General features: G+C 40.6%; 1 protein-coding gene across 3 annotated transcripts in view; it reads right to left on the bottom strand.

Annotated features, from left to right (window-relative positions):
* LOC148511753 (teneurin-1) overlaps nucleotides 1–21,016 on the bottom strand; it is a 658,333-nt gene that overhangs the window by 42,473 nt on the left and 594,844 nt on the right. For all 3 annotated transcript variants that reach the window (XM_088482875.1, XM_088482876.1, XM_088482877.1), the window contains one exon: nucleotides 16,288–16,798. In XM_088482875.1, coding sequence (XP_088339001.1) covers nucleotides 16,288–16,798 — 511 coding nt within the window. The remainder of the gene's footprint in view (nucleotides 1–16,287; nucleotides 16,799–21,016) is intronic.

Here is a 21,016-nt window from a genome sequence, read left to right as displayed (position 1 = left end):
ATGTAGTAGGCCAAAACGATATTTGTGATGTGTAACACACAGAAATGACAGTCGGTATAGACGGCTGTGATACATAGGATCTGATTTAGAGATGGACGCTAATGCCACTACAGCTGCGAATTTGTACGCTCGAGTCTGTGTGAAAAAGTGCAAGTGTCGCAGCCCTCAGGATTGAGACGCCCTCCGGCAAACAAAGCGACTGCTTACAAAGACGCAGCATCGGTTGCAGATCAGTTGATAATCAGCCTTCTAAGTGACTGTGTGGTTGCGCAGAATGGCAGCTGGATTGTGACACGCCTGCATTTGACTCGCCACCTCCCCGTTGCCACCGACCATCGGTCCCTGCCTGTCAATCACTTTGCAAATAAATCCTCATTGCGAGTGACAATGAAAATAAAACATGACGCATGCGCAGATTACCGATAATCACCGACTGCATAAACATCGGAATTGCGTCCATCTCTGCATCAGTCCCATAGTACACATGTACACATACCCACTACATAGGGATCCTTCAATGATTATCACAATCATGTATACCAAGATAACATAACATACATTAAAGTCATTTTTTTTAATGCCGTTGTAGCAGAATTCTTAGTATGGCAGTGCAAGGTAAGAAGAGCTTTTCTTTCTCCTATAAGCTATTAGGGACATGGCCAGATTAATAATAGGGAGGATGAAACTGCAGCTCCAGGCATCCACCTAAAAATAGGCCTATAATCATGACAGTATAATGATGCCCAGCTGCCCACACGATCTGCCATAAGGCATAAGTAATACAATTGTATTTCCATTTTCCCCACTAAATTATGCAATTTTTATACTGTTATGTAGACATTGGGGATAGGGAGATATTGGGGCTAATAGTCAAGGGGGTGTACACAGGGGTACTGAGAGGGAGGGAGAGCAGGTACTAATTACACAGGCCCAGGCTTGATGGAGGGGTGCGGTGGGGGCCCAGATCCGCCGCCCGCCTCCCCCTCACTTGTCAGCAACAGATAGTGTTTGCTCAGCCCAGAAAACATTGCTGTGTGCTGTGCTGCAGTGGAACCAGGGAGGCTGTGCAGTCTGCTCTGCCTGTACAGGGGGTTGGGTGAGGAAGTGATCACACTGATCGCAACCCCTCCCGGATTTGTCTCAGGGGAGGTCACACTGATAGAGTCCTCCCTGTGGAGCATGCACAGCAAATTCAATTGCCATTTTTTTCAAATGGATTACAAATTTGAAGACAGAAGAGGACACCAATCATGGTGGTAGGTGAGTAATAAATTGGAAAAAAAAAAGCGTGGGGAGAAAATTTCATGGGGATTCATACGTCTTGTCGAAAATCAGAATATTGATGAGCAGTATGTGAACCCCGAGCACAGGCAATGTGAGGTCCACAAGTGCTAAAGCATTTCACGCACGCTCTCTCAATGGACCATACTAAGCTCAGTGACTTTAATGTGGCAGCGTCATAGGAAGCCAACTTTCCAGCAAGAATGTTCATAATTTTTCTGCACTGCTAGAGCTTCCCTGACCAACTGTAAGTGCTGTTATTGTGAAGTGGAAACATCTCGGAACAACAAAAACTAGGCTGTGGAGCTGTAGGCAGCACAAGCTCAGAACAGAACCACCAAGTTCTGAAACATGTACCTTGTAAAAATCATCTCAGCTGCCACACTCACTATATCTGGTAGCAACATCAGCCTATGAACTGTTCATCAGGAGCTCCATGGATTGGCTTTCCATGGTCAATCAGTCACACGGCAAGCCACAGTTCACAATGCTAATCATCAGCTGGAGCACACCATCATTGGACTTTGTTTTCTGGCAGTCTCAGAGACAAATTTGGGATTTGTGGATGCTAGGAAAATGTTTCCTGTTCAAATTAAAGGTCTTGGTCTGTAGATTTGTGGAAAAATATTGGCATTGTAATTGGTTGCTTCGTTTCGGAGTTATGTGGCAATCCATTCACAATGCATCACCATTATGCAATGTGGTTGACTGTTAAATTGGTGGAGGAGGCTATTTTTCATTGTTTGGTCTTGGACAATTGGTTCCAACTTTGTGACAACAGTTTTGCAGACAGCACTTTCCTGTTTTAGCATTACAATGATCCCATGTAAAAGTGAGGTCCACCCAAAAAATGGTTTGACAAGTTTAGTGTGGAACAACTTGACTGGTCTATGCAGATCCCTGACCATAACGCTAGCGAAAACCTTTGGGACGCACTAGAGAACTGGACCTTTTTATTAACATTAGTGATGGCCTCGCTAATCTAGTGGATAGCCTTCCCAGAACAGTGAAAGCTTTTAAAAAGAGGACCAACTCTATATTAATGATAATTGTTTTGAAATAAGATGTTTAATAAGCACATATGGGTGTAATATTCAGGTGTCCACATATTATTTGTCCATTTAATGCAGCCCTATGCTGAACAGAGTAGGGATGTGTAACATAATGACAGGGAGGCACCACACTGTCAAAGCACTATAACTGGTGCAAGGGACACTGTACTGTTCATTGTCACGCATTTGTGCTATTAACCCAGATTAGAAGTACTGGTGCCTAGATCACTTTTGGGGATGTGCATGCTGTTTTATAAAATTATTTATTCATTTATTTAATTGTTTTTCATAGAAATGAAAACACCAGCCATCATCATCAAAGTGCATTACACATTGAAATTATTAAGATGAAGGTAGCATGATTTACAGAGTTGCACATCTTAATATATGTAAGACTTAGAATATACAAGTAACTGCGACTTTAAAAATATTTTATGTCTGCATTTTATACATAAATGCATTAATAAGCACTGCAGTTTGCATGTGTTCTACGTATACATATATGCCTGTACATATATGCAAACACAATTCAACATAAAAAAAGCTTATGCAACAAGTAACAAAAAACAAAAATCACTAGAACATAATATGCTGTAGTAGTGCAGTTTGAAATACAGAACTGAAAGCCATCCCCCACCTTCAATAGTCCTCGATATTTCCATTCTAATGTTGCCATGGCAATCTTGCAAGACAAATAACTGTGCTCTAATATTTTTCTTGTCTCCTGTAGTTGCTCCTTCAGTTCTCTTTTTCTACTGTGATAGTTATGATTCTAAGGCCATCTGAAGCCCCTTGTTTAAAGTACTTATGTCTAAAGGTCCATAAAAAGACATGTAAAAAGACATGTACTTTGTTCTCAAAGTACTGTGTTAAAGTAGGCCATATTTCTACTATCCCATTAACAGCATAATAATAATAATAATAATAATAATAATAATAATAATAATAATAATCTGTATTGCTCCATGTATATAGAGGTAGTATCTATTTATCAAAGCACTGTTTTATGTTTATTTACTTCACCTGTAGTTACTTCAGTGAAATCTGCTTGTGCATTTTATTTACACTTGGGTATTTTTTCCTTTGTGATACTGATATTGTGAAATGTCTGTGCAAGACACAAACACCCACAAAGATGGATTTTTAAGTGTTAATTTGCCTTTGGGAGAGACATTAACCTTTTCAGACCTGGAAGCTAAAAGTATTTTGTATAAAGAGAATCTACTGTCCAGTGGAGGTGAAGAAACTGCAGAACAACTCTTTTTTCAATTATTAAAACTCAAGAAAAGAGAGGGTGACAATTTTTACATGGTGTCACCCTCTCTGATTACTTTTGGGACAAAAAAAATCTCCATGGGATTTAGAATCAAAAATTCCCCCACTATTGGCAAATTCAATCAAGAGTTTAGCAGGAAGTCGGTAGGGAACACAAAATCACAAAAGAGAGAATAACATCCTTTGAACAAGTACACACACAAAAATGGACTACAGACAAAACCAATAGTTGACTTGAAAAATTACAAACACAGGTAGACAATTACTGCATGGAGTTGATACAGTAATGGGACAAGTAACAAACTGTAAACAGGGATTATGGCGAGTGTAAACTATATAACTGGGCCACCTTTTAAGGGGAGGCAGAGGGGCCGCCTCATCTTTACTGAGACAAAATCCTCACGGGGCACTGACAATTCGGCAAGTGACATAAAATGTATAAGAGTAACCCCCTCCACCTCTCATAAACCCCCTTTAGAGGTAAACACCTGGGCGTGGGTCAGCCCTTTTAAAAGACAGTTCACCAGGAAAGGGCACCCAGTGGATGAGGCAGAAAAAGCACCAAAGAGAACCTAGTGTTTATTTTATCTTCCAGAATTCTGACACCAGATGACCTTAAGGTACTCAATAAGGGACAGAGCTGTTTCCCACCAACAGTTTTGAGGATTTCCAGTAGAAAGTAGACAATACCAGACTGAATCACAAACTTCAATTAAAAGAGAACATTTTGATGAGTCTTTACCTAACACATACATTCAATGGGCCAGCCTCTATTTGACACACTTTCAGTTTTGAACCTGTCTCTCAAAATGCCTCCATCAAATGCTTCTCTCGCCTATTAGATACTTCAGTAGACAAACAATGTGAGGACAATCCAGCATTGTATCCAAATATGTCAAAAAGCGAGTTGAAAGCCCTTAAACAGCTTAGTGGACATTCAGATTTTGTTATATGTCACGCAGACAAGGGAGAGGTCATTGGTCCAAGACATACAGGATTATTGTCAGAAGATTTATTCTCAATTGGCAGTCTCCTCAGTATATATAGAGTATAAGAGTTGACAACTGATCCCACTACCATCTTTATAAAAGAATTGGACACAGTGGTCCAGAGAGCTGTAGACTCACAATTAATCCCCCTCTCTGTCATGAAATCACTACAAAAACAGTGCCCCAGAATGCCTATACTCTACACAACCCCCAAAATACATAACAAACCACCACATCACTCAAAAATTTAATCTAGGAGTTTACTATACTATAAAGTGTCCAGGTGGTAAAGGCACAAAATGGACACAACAGATTTTCTAAACAAAACTTAAGGATGTGTCTCCATTGCCTGCAGATTGTTATCTGTGCACATTAGATGTTTCAAGCTTCTACAGCAACATCCCCAATGATGCAGGTCTGGAAGCCATACGTAGAGTCATTACCAACAATAGCCACTATCATGGCCCTAATATCTCCCTGTTCCTTCAGTTGCTGGAATTGACATTCAAAAGGAATTATTTCCTCTTCAAAATTAAATTTTACCTGCAATCACTTGGTTGTGCTATGATATCTTGTATAGCTCCATTGTTTGCTAACATTTTTATGTTTCAAACTGAGCGCAACCTTTTCATTGATAACCCGGATGCGTCCTAATACATCTATTTTTACACACACAACATAGATGATCATTTCATTATCTGGACTGGCATGAAAAGGAATTTTGAATCAGGTTTGGCCATTATAAATACCCTGAACCCTAACATTAAATTCACATGAGAAATTAGTGCCTCTCAAATAAATTACCTTGATGTACTGATCTCTAACAACACTTCAGGGGTTCATACCACGATATACAAAAAAACCTACCGATAGAAATACCATTTTGAGAGTGGATAGACACCATCCATGAGCTCTCAAACAGGGTCTTCCTTTTTCCAACTTTTACATGTCGATAGAATCACGGATGACACAAAAGTTTCATGTTGCGAGATGGACACCATGATCCAACAATTGAGGGATCATGGATATTGTACCATGATGATGCAGCAAACTATAATGAGTACAGGCTATTTCCAGGACAGAGATGCTATGCAGGAGTTCCAAACAGTATAGTTAAAAATGTCTGAAGTGGGTGAATTATTATAACTCCCTCAGTCTTTCTATCATAAAAATTGGCAAGGATCTCTAGCATATCATAGCCAAGGACCCTGATATGCCAGCACTTGCAGGTACTTCACTGATGTCTTGTTATAAACATCCAAGAAACATCAAAGACTGTTGGAGTAAATGGATATTTCTAATTTGGGGATAGTTACTTTAAGCAAAAAAACTGGTTGCTATTGGTGCATCAGTGGCACTAAATGCAGCTATATGGAAACTTGAAGTTCATTCACACATCCTCACTCTGGTAGGAGATAACAGATCAGAAATATTCTAACATGCACTACAAAGTTTGTAATCTATGTCATCCGCTGTCTGTGCAGGCTTCTATACATGGGTAAAACCACCCAACAATTCAAGCAGAGGATGGCCCTGCACCGCTCAGTGATACGTCAAGCCCTGGAGGGTAAGGAACAATACTAGCCAGTGGCACGGCACTTTAAAGAACATCACCATGGGTTGGATACTTTGCGGTACAAAATCATTGACTGTATTCCTTTATCCCTGAGAGCTGGTGACTGAGCCAATGCACTGCTATGTCTGAAGTCCTGATAGATTCACAGGTTAAACACTGTGGCTCCACATGGATTGAATGAAACTCTACCATTGCTTTGTTACCTATTTATATGTGGCTAGATATCCATATACAAAGCACAGGTTGCTTTCTATTGTTACTTTCCTGTACTACTGTACATGATTTTAGATTGTGCAGACTTTATTCTAGTCAGTGTCATGATGATATATATGTGCTTATACAACACACTGCATAGTCTCAATACATACCCTCTTTACAGGTTTTCTCAGTCTGGCGTTATAGTATCCTACAGATACACTTATAGTGATGGAGGATCACTACTTTGTATGTATAATTCCCATAGGGTATATATATATATATATATATATATATATACCCTATATATATAATGCAGTTTCATTTTTCGTGTTATTTTTTTTTTTTGCACATTTTCCTAGTTCACTTTTTCTCTTGCCTGGCAACATATATTAGGGCCTGACTACTGCATGTGGCACTGCTGTGTGCCTGCGGTCAGCCTTTGTATCTTACTCTGTTTAGGTTGGGTTTCTATGGTTACCTATGGACAGTAGCGCACGCAGGGGAGGTTTCCGAGTACCCAGAAACCCCACTGACAGAGGGGAGAGCAAGCACCACCATGTTATTAAGCCCTGCCCCTTCGCAGCAAAATGCCACGATTCACAGGTCAATGGGGAGGAGGTGGAGCCAATATGATGCAAAAGAATTAGAATTGCATCATTTGGCTCCACCCCCTCCCAATTGACCAGTGAGGGGGTGGGGATTTTTGACATCCTCACGTGCTTCTCCTCCCCCTACTTATAGTATAATTTACTCCTAACTCCCCACAATGGCACCTAACACCTGGTTGCTCATGTCCTGCTGCTTGTGTTTTGCAGCTGAGTTTATAACCTTGTCCTGCATTGTTTTGTATTACTATTAACTGTTTTTCTTGTGTGCTCATTTATGTACTGTGTAAGGCGCTGCGGAACCTTTGTGGCGCCATATAAATAAAGGATAATAATAATAATAATAATAATTGTGCCTGGTCCCGTCTCCATCTCCAACGTGCAGTATGGTAAGTGTGTGTACGTGTGTGTGTGCTATGCAGGCTCGGACTGGGCTGGCGGGGATTCGGGGAATTACCCGGTGGGCCTCGGTGATATATAGCCACGCCCTCTATTGACAGAGGGCGGCGCTTAGCGCATGTAACTGGCGCTGTTTACAGAGACTTTGTGCAGCTGCTTGCCGGGCTGTGTCATGCTGATGACTGACCCGATGGCTGTTGCAATCTGCGGGCGTTGGGCAGTTAGCTGCCGGCTCCATCTAGCACCACACTGATTCCATTCCATTTTCAGGAATCAGTGACGTCACGGGGGAGGGGCTAAGCACTTGTTGCTGCAGCACAGGAGCTCTTTTTTTGCGGGCCCAGCGGGCTGTCATCATTAGAAGCTCTGTTGCTGATCCCACTGGGAGGGGGCAGGGGCAGAGCCAGAATAAGGGGGAACATAGTGGCCCCCCATTTGTCAGTCTCCTCCACCCCACCAGGAACCACTCACTAAATATCCCTGGTCTCAGTATATATTTATTTTTTTATGGAAGAGGCGTGGCCACGCCTCCCGAATTTGGCCACGCCCCCAGTACACGGACCTTCTCAACTCTTGCAGCCCAAGATGGAAGCACTCGTTAACAGGCTCTCTGGCTGCTGCTGGGTACTAAGGACACTGGTGAGTGTACAACATAGATTGATAGATAGAACTGCACTGAAAAAAAGGAACAAAATAAAAAAAGGGAAAGTGAGCAGAAGGCAGTCATGTAGCAGGGAGCAGTGACAAGGAGGCAGTAAGTACAGGACAGGTGCTGGGGAATACACACGTAATGGCTTCAGTCACGCTGTATACTGGCTGCTATGGGGCAGAATGCGAGGTAATGTGTGACTAGAAATGTATGCACACTATACTTAGTTTGCACACGTAAGAAAATGTTCACTTTTGAACTTTGTAGCGTGAACACGATGCCGGCCACCAGGGGGACCCCAGGTTGGAGCACACTGCTGCACTGTGCAGTGTCTATACTTGCTGACATGTATTGGTTGCGGCATCCTGGCATTCAGATTTCTGGTGGTCAGAATGCCAGCAGTGGGATCCCGACAATGAAAATGCTTGCGAATTTCAGTAAGTATTTTTAGGCTAACCCTTACCCTAATCCTAACCCACACCTCCCACGTCTTAATCCTAATTCACCCCTCCTCCAGCCTAACCCTAATTCCCCCCCCCCGCAGCCTAATCTTAACCCTCCCCTCCTGCAGCCTAACCCTCATACTTCCCGTTATAGTTGTCTGCATTCTGACCCATCAGGATTCTGAATACCAGGATACCGACTACATCCGGCTGACACAAATTATTGAATTTAATTGCTGTTTTGTTAATCCTTAGTATTATATTTTAGGGACATATACTGTCAGTGTGTCTCTCCAAAATATAATACAACAAAGTATTAACAATACAGCTGTTAAATTCAATAATTTGTGTTGCAAGCATAGACAGGGCCGGATTAAGGCCTTTGTGTGGCAACTAGGTTGTGGGGGCCCCCGCCAATTAAAATGTTTATGCCCACAACCCCCCCTCCTAGCTGCCAAGTAGGTTTACGCCTCTCTGGTTGGATGTCCACACCCCTTTCGCTACTGGCCATGCCCCTTAGTGGGCCTCTGTGGTTGCATTCCCCTGGTGGGCCCTTCATACCCCTGTCCGACACTGGTGCTATGTATGTGTGACATATATGTGTGTGTTATGTATGTGTGACATATGTGTATATGTGTTTAAATATATATAAATATATATATATATATATATATATACACATATATGTATATGGTGTTCACTCTAGCTCCGGCGGCAGGCAGGGCGCCGGAGCTAGAGAGGGCAACCATGTGCGCGCGCCGAGCGCGTCCAAAAAGGGGGCATGGTCATGAAAAGGGGGCGTGTCTATAAGACGCGTCCCCTTTTCGTCATACTTGGGGGCGTGCCCAGCACTTACGGACACGCCGGGCAGACCCCAAGTGCTGCAGAAAGGGAGAATAGATGCCGGGCGCATGCGCCCGGCGTCTATTCTCCGGCGGTGACTGGGTTACCGCACATTTTTCCACCCGCGGGACACTGCGTCCCGCGGGTGAAGACGGCACCTGCAGGCTGTGAGGGCAGGGCGCTTTTTGCCCTCCTCCTGGAGGGCAGGGTGCTTTTTGCCCTCCAGGAGGAGGGCAGGGTGCCACGCCCCACTAAAACAGCCTAGCGGGAACGCTATGTATATATATATATATATATATACATATATACTATGCTGCACTGAGAGGATACTTTGGCAGGGGCACACCGCACACCCTGCACCCATTTATAGTTATACTTACCTTTCCATAGTCTCCAGAGTGCTGCTCTGCATCGCTGGGTCAGCGCTGCAGACCAACAAAAATCACAGAGAAAATGGCGGTGGACATTTTTCCGGTACTCAGGCATGCACAGAAAATATGTACCTGGGAATAATGTGCGAGCACCATTTTCCTGGCCAGAATCTACTGTACTGCCAGAGAGGAGGGGGTCCAAATGGAGGCTGCACATGGGCCCCCCTTCTCTTAAAATGCCCCTGCTCCTGGGTGTTAACTGGTGGAGGGTATAAGGCAAGGACATATTTTAATGTGTCTGTATATCTTATGATCATTTTAATAATTTAAATAAATACATATCCTTTATTTGTGAAGGCAACGGCTGATATATTAAGAGACGTACAGCTGTGAGTGGCATTTTATTTACATATATATACATGCACACAGATGTGTCCTCATACATCTAGTCGTGCCATTCTGTGGCGTGACTCGGGAGCGCAGAGTGTCTTTTCATGCTTATACCTTCAAATGCATCCACTGTAAGTCGTACAGCAATGTGAATAGGTCGCACAAGCAGCTTCTGCTGATTAAAATTATATGAGGTTATTCTGCATTTGTTGGTAAAAAGACAAAAAAAACCCACTCAGCGCTACCGAGTCAAATGCCGCTCACAAATTATGTGTAACGCAACTTGTAGCGAACGGTGTATAGATGTATGTGGCCACATCTGTATATATATATATATATATATATATATATATATATAAAAATATGCAAAAAATGGGGTGCACTCACCAGTCTTCCAATAAAATCCTTTATTTAAATGTTACATAGCAGCAGGTATCATAGTATGTCGACGTTTCGGTCCCAAGTGTGGACCTTTGTCAAGATGTATTACAAAGTACTGACAACCCATTTATACCTTCACAGTACACAGAAACACCACCCACTCTAATTACTAAACCCACCCCTAATTAACAAGTATAACTTCTATGTTATACTTGTTAATTAGGGGTGGGTTTAGTAATTAGAGTGGGTGGTGTTTCTGTGTACTGTGAAGGTATAAATGGGTTGTCAGTACTTTGTAATACATCTTGACAAAGGTCCACACTTGGGACCGAAACGTCGACATACTATGATACCTGCTGCTATGTAACATTTAAATAAAGGATTTTATTGGAAGACTGGTGAGTGCACCCCATTTTTTGCATATTTTTGTTCTTTATGGGTGGTTTTTGGACTTCCTTTTGGGTAAGCTACCCCAGCAATTTAACTATGAGGACGTGAGTGTGGACCAACCCGAACTATATATATATATATATATATATAAAATATATATACTTATGCATAGATCATAGGTGCAAGGGGTGCAGCTGCTATGGGGCCCAGGGCTGAGTGGGGCCCATCTTCCTTGTCAAAGTTACATGTGTATATACATTTTTCACCATTGGGTGATAGATAAGGGCCCTTACAAACTTTTGCTATGGGGCCTTCAAATACCTAGTTACTCCCCTGGCATAGACAGATATTTAGATACATATATATATATATATATATATATATATATATATATATACATACACAATTACACCACTTATATTCTAAAATACTTTTATGCTCTCAAGATTTATTTTTTAAATGAGCTTTTTCTGTTCGAAATGATTACAAAAGTATAAATAAGTGATTATCCAAAAAATAGAAATAGCACAATATAACAAATCATGTTGCAAACCCATCTGATATTTGGTAGGGTAGGAAGTGATGTATGTTTTCCCAAAATTCTTTTTAAAATGTTTTTAACATTTTAGGGCACTATTGGTTTAGCAGTAAAATGGGAATTGTTTCTGTTTGTAGCTTGTCATAAGCCAGTGATTCCCAACCTCGGTCCTCAAAGCACACTAACAGTCCTGGTTTTAGTGATATCCATGATTGTGCACAGATGGTTAAATCTAAATAACTCAGGTACTAAATAAGTCTCTTGTACTCAAGTATGGCTATCCCTAAAACCTGGACTGTTAGTGTGCCTTGAGGAGCATGGTTGGGCACCCCTGTCATAAGCCATCTTTGGGTGTTCTAAAGGGTGAATATACACCTTTATTCTGGTTAAATGATCCAATACATCAGCAATCACAAACAAACAATTCACAGATTCTGTGATTTTCTTCCCCTGATTTAAAGATTGCCCAGTACACCAATCTGTGCCCATACATTAAAGATATTTTTCAGTGATTTGCAGATCACTTTCAGGAAAGACAGATCTGCCAATCTTGAAAGTCTCATTATTTTACTAGCAATGGCCACCAAACCAGCTGTCATAACCATACACTTGCAAACTACAACCCCGATTGGTCGGTGAAATACAACATATTGGACAATCTCATTTACCACTTCTTATCACTTTTTGGTCAGACTCGGCAATTGGTGTACCCCATACATTGCCAATTTTCCCCCCCAATAATCTGCAAAACTGTGAATTGCTCCAATCCATCGCAGATGCATGGGGACCTTATGCCTACTTGTGTAGCTTTATCTACGTATAATTAATGAGGCACCTGAGTCAACTGTTTAGGTTGAAAGCTATTTGGGTTGCAAAATCTCGGGAATACATTAGGAAATACAATTTTTTGATGCTGAATAAGTGTAAAGAGTGATTGCTTATAGCTGTTATAAAGGTTTGTCTTTTTATATTTTACACTATTTGCATACAAATGTTTATAGCAGTTGTTCGGGATGAGAAGGTCACTATTTATATTGCAGCCTTATGGAGCAGAATGGCTAGACCTGTCACTGCTTCTGTTTTCACCAATGTACATAAAGGACGTGCAAAAACTAAACATTGTTTATTTTGACTTTTGTGCACTGTATAAAAAAAACACAGTCAGAGGGTTATATATATATATATATATATATATATATACATACATATATATATATATATATATATATATATATATATACTGATGACGGGGTAGCAGTCCCTGAAACTTTGATGCAATAAAGACACAACTTTATTCACTGTTTCAAGACTTGGAGTGCCGACCTTCTGTTTGATGTGTATGTATATATATATATATATATATATATATATATATATATATATATATAAATTGAGTGAAGGACTGCTGCCATGTGCTATTGCAGGTTTTCCTTGCTACAGAAGTGGCCAAGCCAACAATTCAAGTAGTGACATCTGCTGTGATATGTACAGGCCATAAAAGGTTTTGGACTCCAATATAAAATCATATACAATAGAAGTATCTTAATAAAACACATTTTTTTTTACAAATTTCTAATCTCAGATTTAAAATGCGATGTGTAAATGCTACAAGAAAAATCTTTATGCAACGATAATACAAGTTATTTTTGAAAACAAGTATATAGAGTACGTGTTATTGGCGCTACAAACACTGTGGGACATCCTCTATATGGTGCTAATTTTATCTTTATAAAGCCCATTTTCCATGATACCGTAATAGAATGCTTGGTGTAATCATTACTGGGATACAATGTCTCCCTGCTGCATATGACCATATGTCTTCCATTAGATTGAGAACAAATTCCTATGTGACAGTTTTTACTTCAATTAGACTTCTATACAGACTGACTGAGAGAGACAGCTTAGAAAAAAAGTCAAGTGCCAAATAACATTACATTTGAGTAGAAAAATATCTATCTCCTAAATAAAATGCAGCTGCTTTTAAGTAAGCAGAGAAGATGAATCTCACAAGAAAGGCCTCAGCTGCTGCTATTACACACCCCTAAGGGAAACCACAAACCTAGTTATAAACCAATAAGATATCAAATATTTCTTTTCTTTAAAGGCAACTGTTGAAAACAATATCATCACTAAATGAGCAGTGTAAATTATTCTTTATTTGGCCGATGTACTATCATTTCTCCAACCGTACTCTGAGTCATAATAATTGGCTACTGTTCTGTGCGTCATAATACTGTACAATACAACTGCAAGGCTATAAAATTGAACGCATCTTTTGCTTAATTAAATTACCTTCTTTTTCCCCCAGATAATCTCTTTAGAAGACATGTACACAATGTTCATTGCCCTTGCAGCCTAAGAACCGTTGATGACTTGTTTTAATGGTCTTTGAAGTTACATACAGGCATTTAGCAATGTGGCTACTTAAGTATATATATGGAAAAAATATCGAATCAAACTTCAAAGTTTGATTTTGATGTCAGAGTTCCTCCTCTGACACCAAAATAATTGCTGATGACATAAAACTAATACTGTCATCCTGCTTAGGTTTATTATCGATTTTGTATGAACTAAATCTATTAACCCAATTGTGCCAATTCAATCTATTCAAAATATACAGACAGATAGCATGGTAGTAAGGTTGCTGAAAATCAACATTAACCTTAGCCATTTAGCTACTTAAAACCAAACATTGAGAAAGGATGATTGTATTGCTAAGCTTACTGATATTGGCCAGCAGGCGGGTACTGGCATTAAAAGTAGATGAGAGGTTCACTCTAAATATTGCGTGATAGTTGTTTAAGGCTCCATACACCAACTTCACTCAGGACATCATAAGTTATTAATCCCCTGTCTGAGTATTGCGGAAAGACTCTATTAATACTCCCCACAATTTGCACACACTAGATTTAGCAGTTTCTTCATATATGCAAATAATTTTTCATGATTTAAAATTATCTAATATGTGCACTGTATGTCTACTTAGCTGACATGCAAGATTAAATGAATTGTGAATAGCATATATTATTATAAACTAAAAATATATATTTTGAAAAATGTATATAGTTTTCCTAAACTTAATTGTTGATGATATAAAGTCTCCCTAATCCTAATGTGTTTGATATAACTTGGCCACAATCCAATACTGCCCTTAATGTTTAACTAGTGCCATTGCGTAACCACTGACCATTCCACCTCCCTGCATAAGTGGGGAGAGATGGAGATGCCAACAGCTGAGCCCAAGGTAGCAGATGTGCTGCCCTGCAGTAGCACACAGGGCTCAGGAAGGTGAGTGCCCAACCCGCTCTGTGTAGTGGGTGGCAGTGGCCCTGTGGGGCCCCTATTGGTCTTGCTATTTCCCTGGAAGCAACTATTGTTTATATCTATACATAGTATAAAATAAAGACCCTAGTAGGCATCTGTCTGCTTGTTCAAGCTAATCTCGAGAACCACTGGATGGATTTTGATGGAGTTTTCACAATTCTATAGAGCATTTATCGAGGAAGGTTTAGGTATATGAAACATGTGTATGACAAAAGGAGCCGAGTAGTGACTATTTTAGTTAAGTAAGTAAAAAAAAAAAAAAAGGATGTCCGAGGGCTTTATTGGCTTACGCCGCAGATTGGCTTTATTTTATACCATATAGAGATTGATATGTATTATCTGGTTTCTCCAGAGAAATTGATGTAAGCCCTGTTTACTGATACAAAATTTCCCCTTTACCCTTTTGTTTACCATTCCTAATTCATTCATGTGAAAAATGTGATTCTTTCATTTCAAATGAGTCAAATTCCCGGTGAGAGTCTGCTTTGGTATGACAATAAATAAAGACACAGGGACAGACACTTAACATGGCTGGAGTTGACGTAAGTGGAGACTGTTTTTCTCATGGACAACTTTACGTGGCCCTTTTGTGTGTCACGTCAAACCAAAATATTTTTGTGTTGGTGTCAGGAGAAAAAAGTGACTAAAGTCATCTACAAGGCAATCTTATAAGACCTTGGTTAAAAATAACTATCGCTGTAAATTAAAAATTGTTCTCGTGCGAAGCCGGGATGGTGCTCTAGTCGCCTATAATTTGCTTTGAACAGTTTAGCATCAGTACTTTTGTTTCAGTCATTGCTTTTTTTTTAGATTTAAAGCATCTTTCTTTTAATCACTTGGGGGAATAAACAATAACACTGTAATGGAAGAAAAGGGGGGCACAAAACCCCATAGGTATTCTGCTTCCTTCAATTACGATATAAATAGGAATGTCAAACAAGTGTGTGAAAAATCTGATGTTGAATCAGCCTAAGGGGTCTATTTACTAAGCAGTGTTAGGAGACAGAGTGAAAAGTGATAAGAAAGTGATAAGGTGCCAGCCAATCAGCCCCCAACTGTCATTTTTCAAACACAGCCTGTGAGATGACAGTTGGGAGCTGATTGGCTGGCACCTTATCACTTTCTTATCGCTTTCACTCTGTCTCCTAACACTGCTTAGTAAATAGACCCCTAATTCAGATATCGCTCTGGTTCCTCTACTAACAAATATTGCAAGTATTTATAAAAGAAAAACATATCCAGTATAGTGCATTAAACTTGATAAAATAAATATTTAATTTCAAACTTGGTAAACATGGAGATATGGGGGCAATTATGTCTGACTTGCATTCAACTCAGTATTGTCACCATTATGCCTGAAAGCATTGATTTAAGGTACAGTAGGTATATCTGGAATTGGCTGTACAAAGCTGGCAGTTACTTACTGATGACTTATTAAGCATTTGCACAATTGTTTCAATATTTGAAAACTATAGATTATTGAGGATCTTCTATAGTATGGCTTTCAGCTTTAAACATTTTTTTCCCATTCTAAAAAATGATACATAATTACATGAATAAAGACCAAACTATCTTCAACTTACTCATAGACAGTAGTCCAGCCATTTTCATTGCTTTTCGTTGCCAGAAGTCCTGTATTGCCATGATACGTCATCAGTGCTAGGTTATATCCTTGAGCTGATATCCTTTTCAACACTCCATTGTTGCTGATAGTGAGCCAGTAGACTTGTCCTTCAGGAACCACCAGCCACAGGGGCATGCCGCCGGCATCTCTTCTTATATGCACTGAATTGCCATTACTGCTGGTGATGGATATAATATCCCCATCGCCATTATAGGTGAAATTGTATACATAGTCCCTAGTTATAAGATTTAAAGTGTGTAGATGGGTCCCATTGGTACTGAATTGATACAATTCTTGGTCTGCCGGAGAGGCAACCTCATACATATTCATGTCATTTAAATGAGGTTTGTTTCTGGCGACTGCTCGGATGCGTATGTTGCCAAGATCAGCTATGTACAGTGTGCCATCTGGAGACACAGCTAACGAGGAGGGCGCTTTAAGCCTGGCATCTTTTGCAAATCCACCATCACCTAAGGGACAAATAATAACAAATTCATTAATCTGCAAATTGTACATGTTTTTAATATATGTGGTGGAAAGTCTATAAATACAAATGTAATATACAGTCCATTTTATATATTATTACTTCAATTGGTATAATTTTAGGTGTGAATCAGCAAAGATAAGCATTATTATACATTTATCTCAGCAATAGCAATTTTTGAAGCTCCAAAGCCCTGCTGGTTTAAAAATTGTTTGTTTTTTTCCTGCCTACATATACGGTGCCAGGACATCTGCCGAATTTCCCTACACAGCAATCTCCTCAATGTACTACTGCAATTGCATGTAAATAGAGACTTGTTTATTACTGTTAGCAAAACAGAATGCAGTCTTTGCTTACATATTTTACGTATTTTATTAGAGGGTTAACTGTCATGTAAAACTGAACCTATCAGGTAAAACATGTATTTGAGAGAAGATTCTTTTGGAGTTTAAAGATCTCTGGCTATATTACAGGTGCATGGATTGCCGCTCTTAATAGATAAAATAGCGGATGTTGTCCACTTACCAATTACTAGTTTAACATAGAGGATAACAAAATGAAACCCAGTACACATTTGGGGGGCCAAATCAGAGTGGCACGCTGCTGTGATCATTTCAGTATCTTTTGGCGTAGTCGCTTCTGTGACTTTATGCTAATGCTAGTATCGGCCCTTTCCTGGTGAACAAGTGTGTATATGAATGTGCAAGGACTGTGGCGCCCACTTTGTGCGTCTTTAGTCAAAAGATCCCACTTGGTGTGTCTTTAGAGGCAGCTATTCGTCACACCATCAAAACTTGCACCAGCCCCATGCTAGTAGGTTAGGGCCTGATTCAGTACGTATAGCAACTGCGAATGCAATAGCGATTAAGTACGCAGTCTCACTGCGAAGATATGTTAATTCTCTGCAATCGCTATGCCATCGGAGCACAACATAAGGACGCCCACCTTACCTTACACACATCCGTAATACTTAGCAAGACTGCAAAACCATCGGTAACATCGAGTACAATCGCAGCCTCATGCACACTCGCACAAGGTCTGACCTTACTCAGGAATTGCTAACATCATCGCACGCAGTGAGCACACAAGCTGCATATGGCATTGTAGTGGTTCATTTAAGCACGCTATGCAACTGCGTTTTTTAAACACACTGGCACACCTGCATTTCGCCAACCATCCCCCCCGTCAAAACCCCCAAACAATTCTTCCTGTCAATCACTCTGCAATGGGTCTGCGTAGTGACTGCAATCGCCGTCCCGATCACAGTGCAGTGCGCACTGCGATGCATGCGCATGCACAGAACGCAACAATCGGCCAATTACGTGCATAATCGCAGTTGCAATCCTTGCTGAGTCAGGCCCTTAGTCTCCATCAGTCTCCGGCAAAACTCCCATAACACACCCATAAGACAGTGCATTTCTGTGTGTCTGAATTGTCACCTCCAAGTGACCACCCAGGAATGCCCAATACATTTCCAATACATGCTCACTGTGCGTCTCAATGGCAATGTCATGCATGAGCCATCCAAGGTTTTAGGGATTTTCGTGCAATAGCAAAATATCACTGAAAAATACTATTAAAATGTACCAAAGATGGTACATTGGGCCTGATTCAGAGCCGGACCAATTAGCGCTCGCTCGTCCTGAAAATAGGGGTGGCTATTCAAATGAACCGTTCGCTGTTTGCGGTCTGTTCACGCCTCTAGGTCTGAACGAGCGAACAAAACTTGCGGTCGTTTTTTGGGAAACTACGCCCCCTGGCCGCTCGCATCCTACGTCATGTCCGCTATTTATTAGATTAATCGAGTACATCGACCAGGGTATGAGCTGCTCGCTATTCTTGTGGTTGGTTTTTGCTACCACAATTTTGCGAGCAGTTCTGGCTATAAAATAACCCAGTGACGTGGTCAATGACGCTGCTGTTTTAATTATGCACACCCATAAAACGCCCATTTTGACCTTTAAGCATTCCTGCGATCGGATCTCCACTCCCCATTTTCAAGCACCTTCCCCTGTTACCACCCACATACGCCTCTTTCGGTCACTCAAATTATCAGGCATTCGCTATTTTGCGAGCACATGAATTTCGGCCGCACTGACTGGTTCGCGCATGCGTATAACGATCCGTACGCATGCACAGTTGGGCAAACATCGCTCGAAGCGAACGAGTGGCCGCTTACGAGTGGCTCTGAATCAGGCCCTTTGTCCCTAAAAGGCTACATAAAATTTTCCCGCACTCATTTAACCTCTGTTGGAGGTTATGTGGTCATGAAGGTACCCTCTCCCATATTTGGTGGTAGTGTTCAAAGCTTTGCCTGCCGTTGAAGGTAATTGATTACCTCATCTATAAAATCACGAGCATAGGCATGCCAGCTTCTCTTCCCATAAATGTTACCATGCCACATTCCGGCTACAACTAAACATATCAAAGAGAAGAGAAAAAGGACTCCGTATGTTTGGCACACTCCTATAGAATTACCAAGCTATAAAAAATACCTTTTATTGAAATTCATTAAAAAGCAAAAGAGAAAAAAATGGCCAAAAATACCTATCAGGTTGGACAATACAAACAAACAAACAATTCTCCAATCGTAGGAGATACACTGTAATATTTCTGCAGTTTATGTTGTATATTTTGGTCTATACCTATGGAAAAAATATATCATGTTTATCTTTCAAAAACTACAAGGCAGGACTTTTAGGTATTAAGATATACAATTTAGATGTAATCGGCAATCACAATTGTTTTTTGTATATATTGAAATATATTCAACAGTCGATAATCACAGTTGTTTCTTATATATACATATACATATAGCAATGTAGGTATTCAGGATTGCCTCTAAGCAGAATCCTGCTATGCAATCATCTCAATTTGGGTTGTGTATTTAGTCAGAAACTATGGAATAAGTATATGTATCTTATGTTAATATCTTTCAAAACCCACAGGACAGGACATTTAGTATTGAGATATACAATTTTAAATGCAGTCGGCAATCACAATAGTTTCCCTTTGTATATTGAAATATATATAACAATTGGTGATCACAGTTGTTTCTTATATATATATATATATATTAGGGGTGTGCACCGGCCACTTTTCGTGTTTTGTGTTTTGGTTTTGGATCTGGATTAGGGGTGTGCACCGGCCACTTTTCGTGTTTTGGTTTTGGATCTGGATCTTTCTTCGTGTTTTGGATCTGGATTGGTTTTGCCAAAACCACCCTTCCGTGTTTTGGGTTCTGGGTTTTGTGTTTTGGATCTGTATTTTTTTTTTAAAAAAGCATAAAAACAGCTAAAATCACAGAATTTGTGTGTTTTTCTGCTCCTATGCTATTATTAACCTCAATAACCTTAATTTCCACTCATTTCCAGTCTATTCTGAACACCTCACACCTCACAATAGTGTTTTTATGTCCAAAAGGTTGCACCGAGGTAGCTGGATGACTATGCTAAGCGACACGAGTGGGCGGCACAAACACGTGGCTCATCTAGGAGTGACACTGCAGTGGCAGGCAGGATGGCAGTTTGAAAAACTAGGCCCCAAACAGTACATAATGCAAAGAAAAAAAAGAGGTGCAAGATGGAATTGTCCTCCTTCCCCCCCTTATGTTTTATAAACAGGACATGCACACTTTAACAAACCAAACATTTCAGCGCCAGGGTCTGCCACACGACTGTGGCTGAAATGATTGGTTCGTTTGGGCCCCCACAAAACAAGCTGACAATTAATCTGTCCCTGCACAAACTGGCTCTACGAAGGCAAGATGTCGTCCTCATCCTCCGATTCCTCACCCTCTTTAGTGTTGTGTACATCCTCATCCTCACAGAGTATTAATTCGTCCCCGCTGGAATCCACAACCACAGGTCCCTCTGTACATTCTGGAGGCTGGTCTCCTTGGAAGAGTTGATAATTCATTTTATGAACATCATCTTCTCCACATTTTGTGGAAGCAACCTCCTACGTCTTTTGCTGACAAGGTTCCCGGCTGCACTAAACACTCTTTCGGAGTACACACTGGAGGGGGGGCAACTCAGGTAAAATAGAGCCAGTTTGTACAGGGACCTCCAAATTGCTTCTTTTTCCTGTCAGTACAGGTACGGACTGTCTGACATGCCTACTTGGATGCTGTCACCGATGTAATCCTTTAACAGACAGACGCACACTTGTCGCTGCTGCTTTAAGGATGCAGGTGCGGCTACAG

The sequence above is a fragment of the Taudactylus pleione genome, unplaced genomic scaffold (genome assembly GCF_031769625.1).
Source record: "Taudactylus pleione unplaced genomic scaffold, aTauple2 ptg000296l, whole genome shotgun sequence".
Lineage (NCBI taxonomy): Eukaryota > Metazoa > Chordata > Amphibia > Anura > Myobatrachidae > Taudactylus > Taudactylus pleione.
This window is presented reverse-complemented; position numbering and strand designations above follow the sequence as displayed.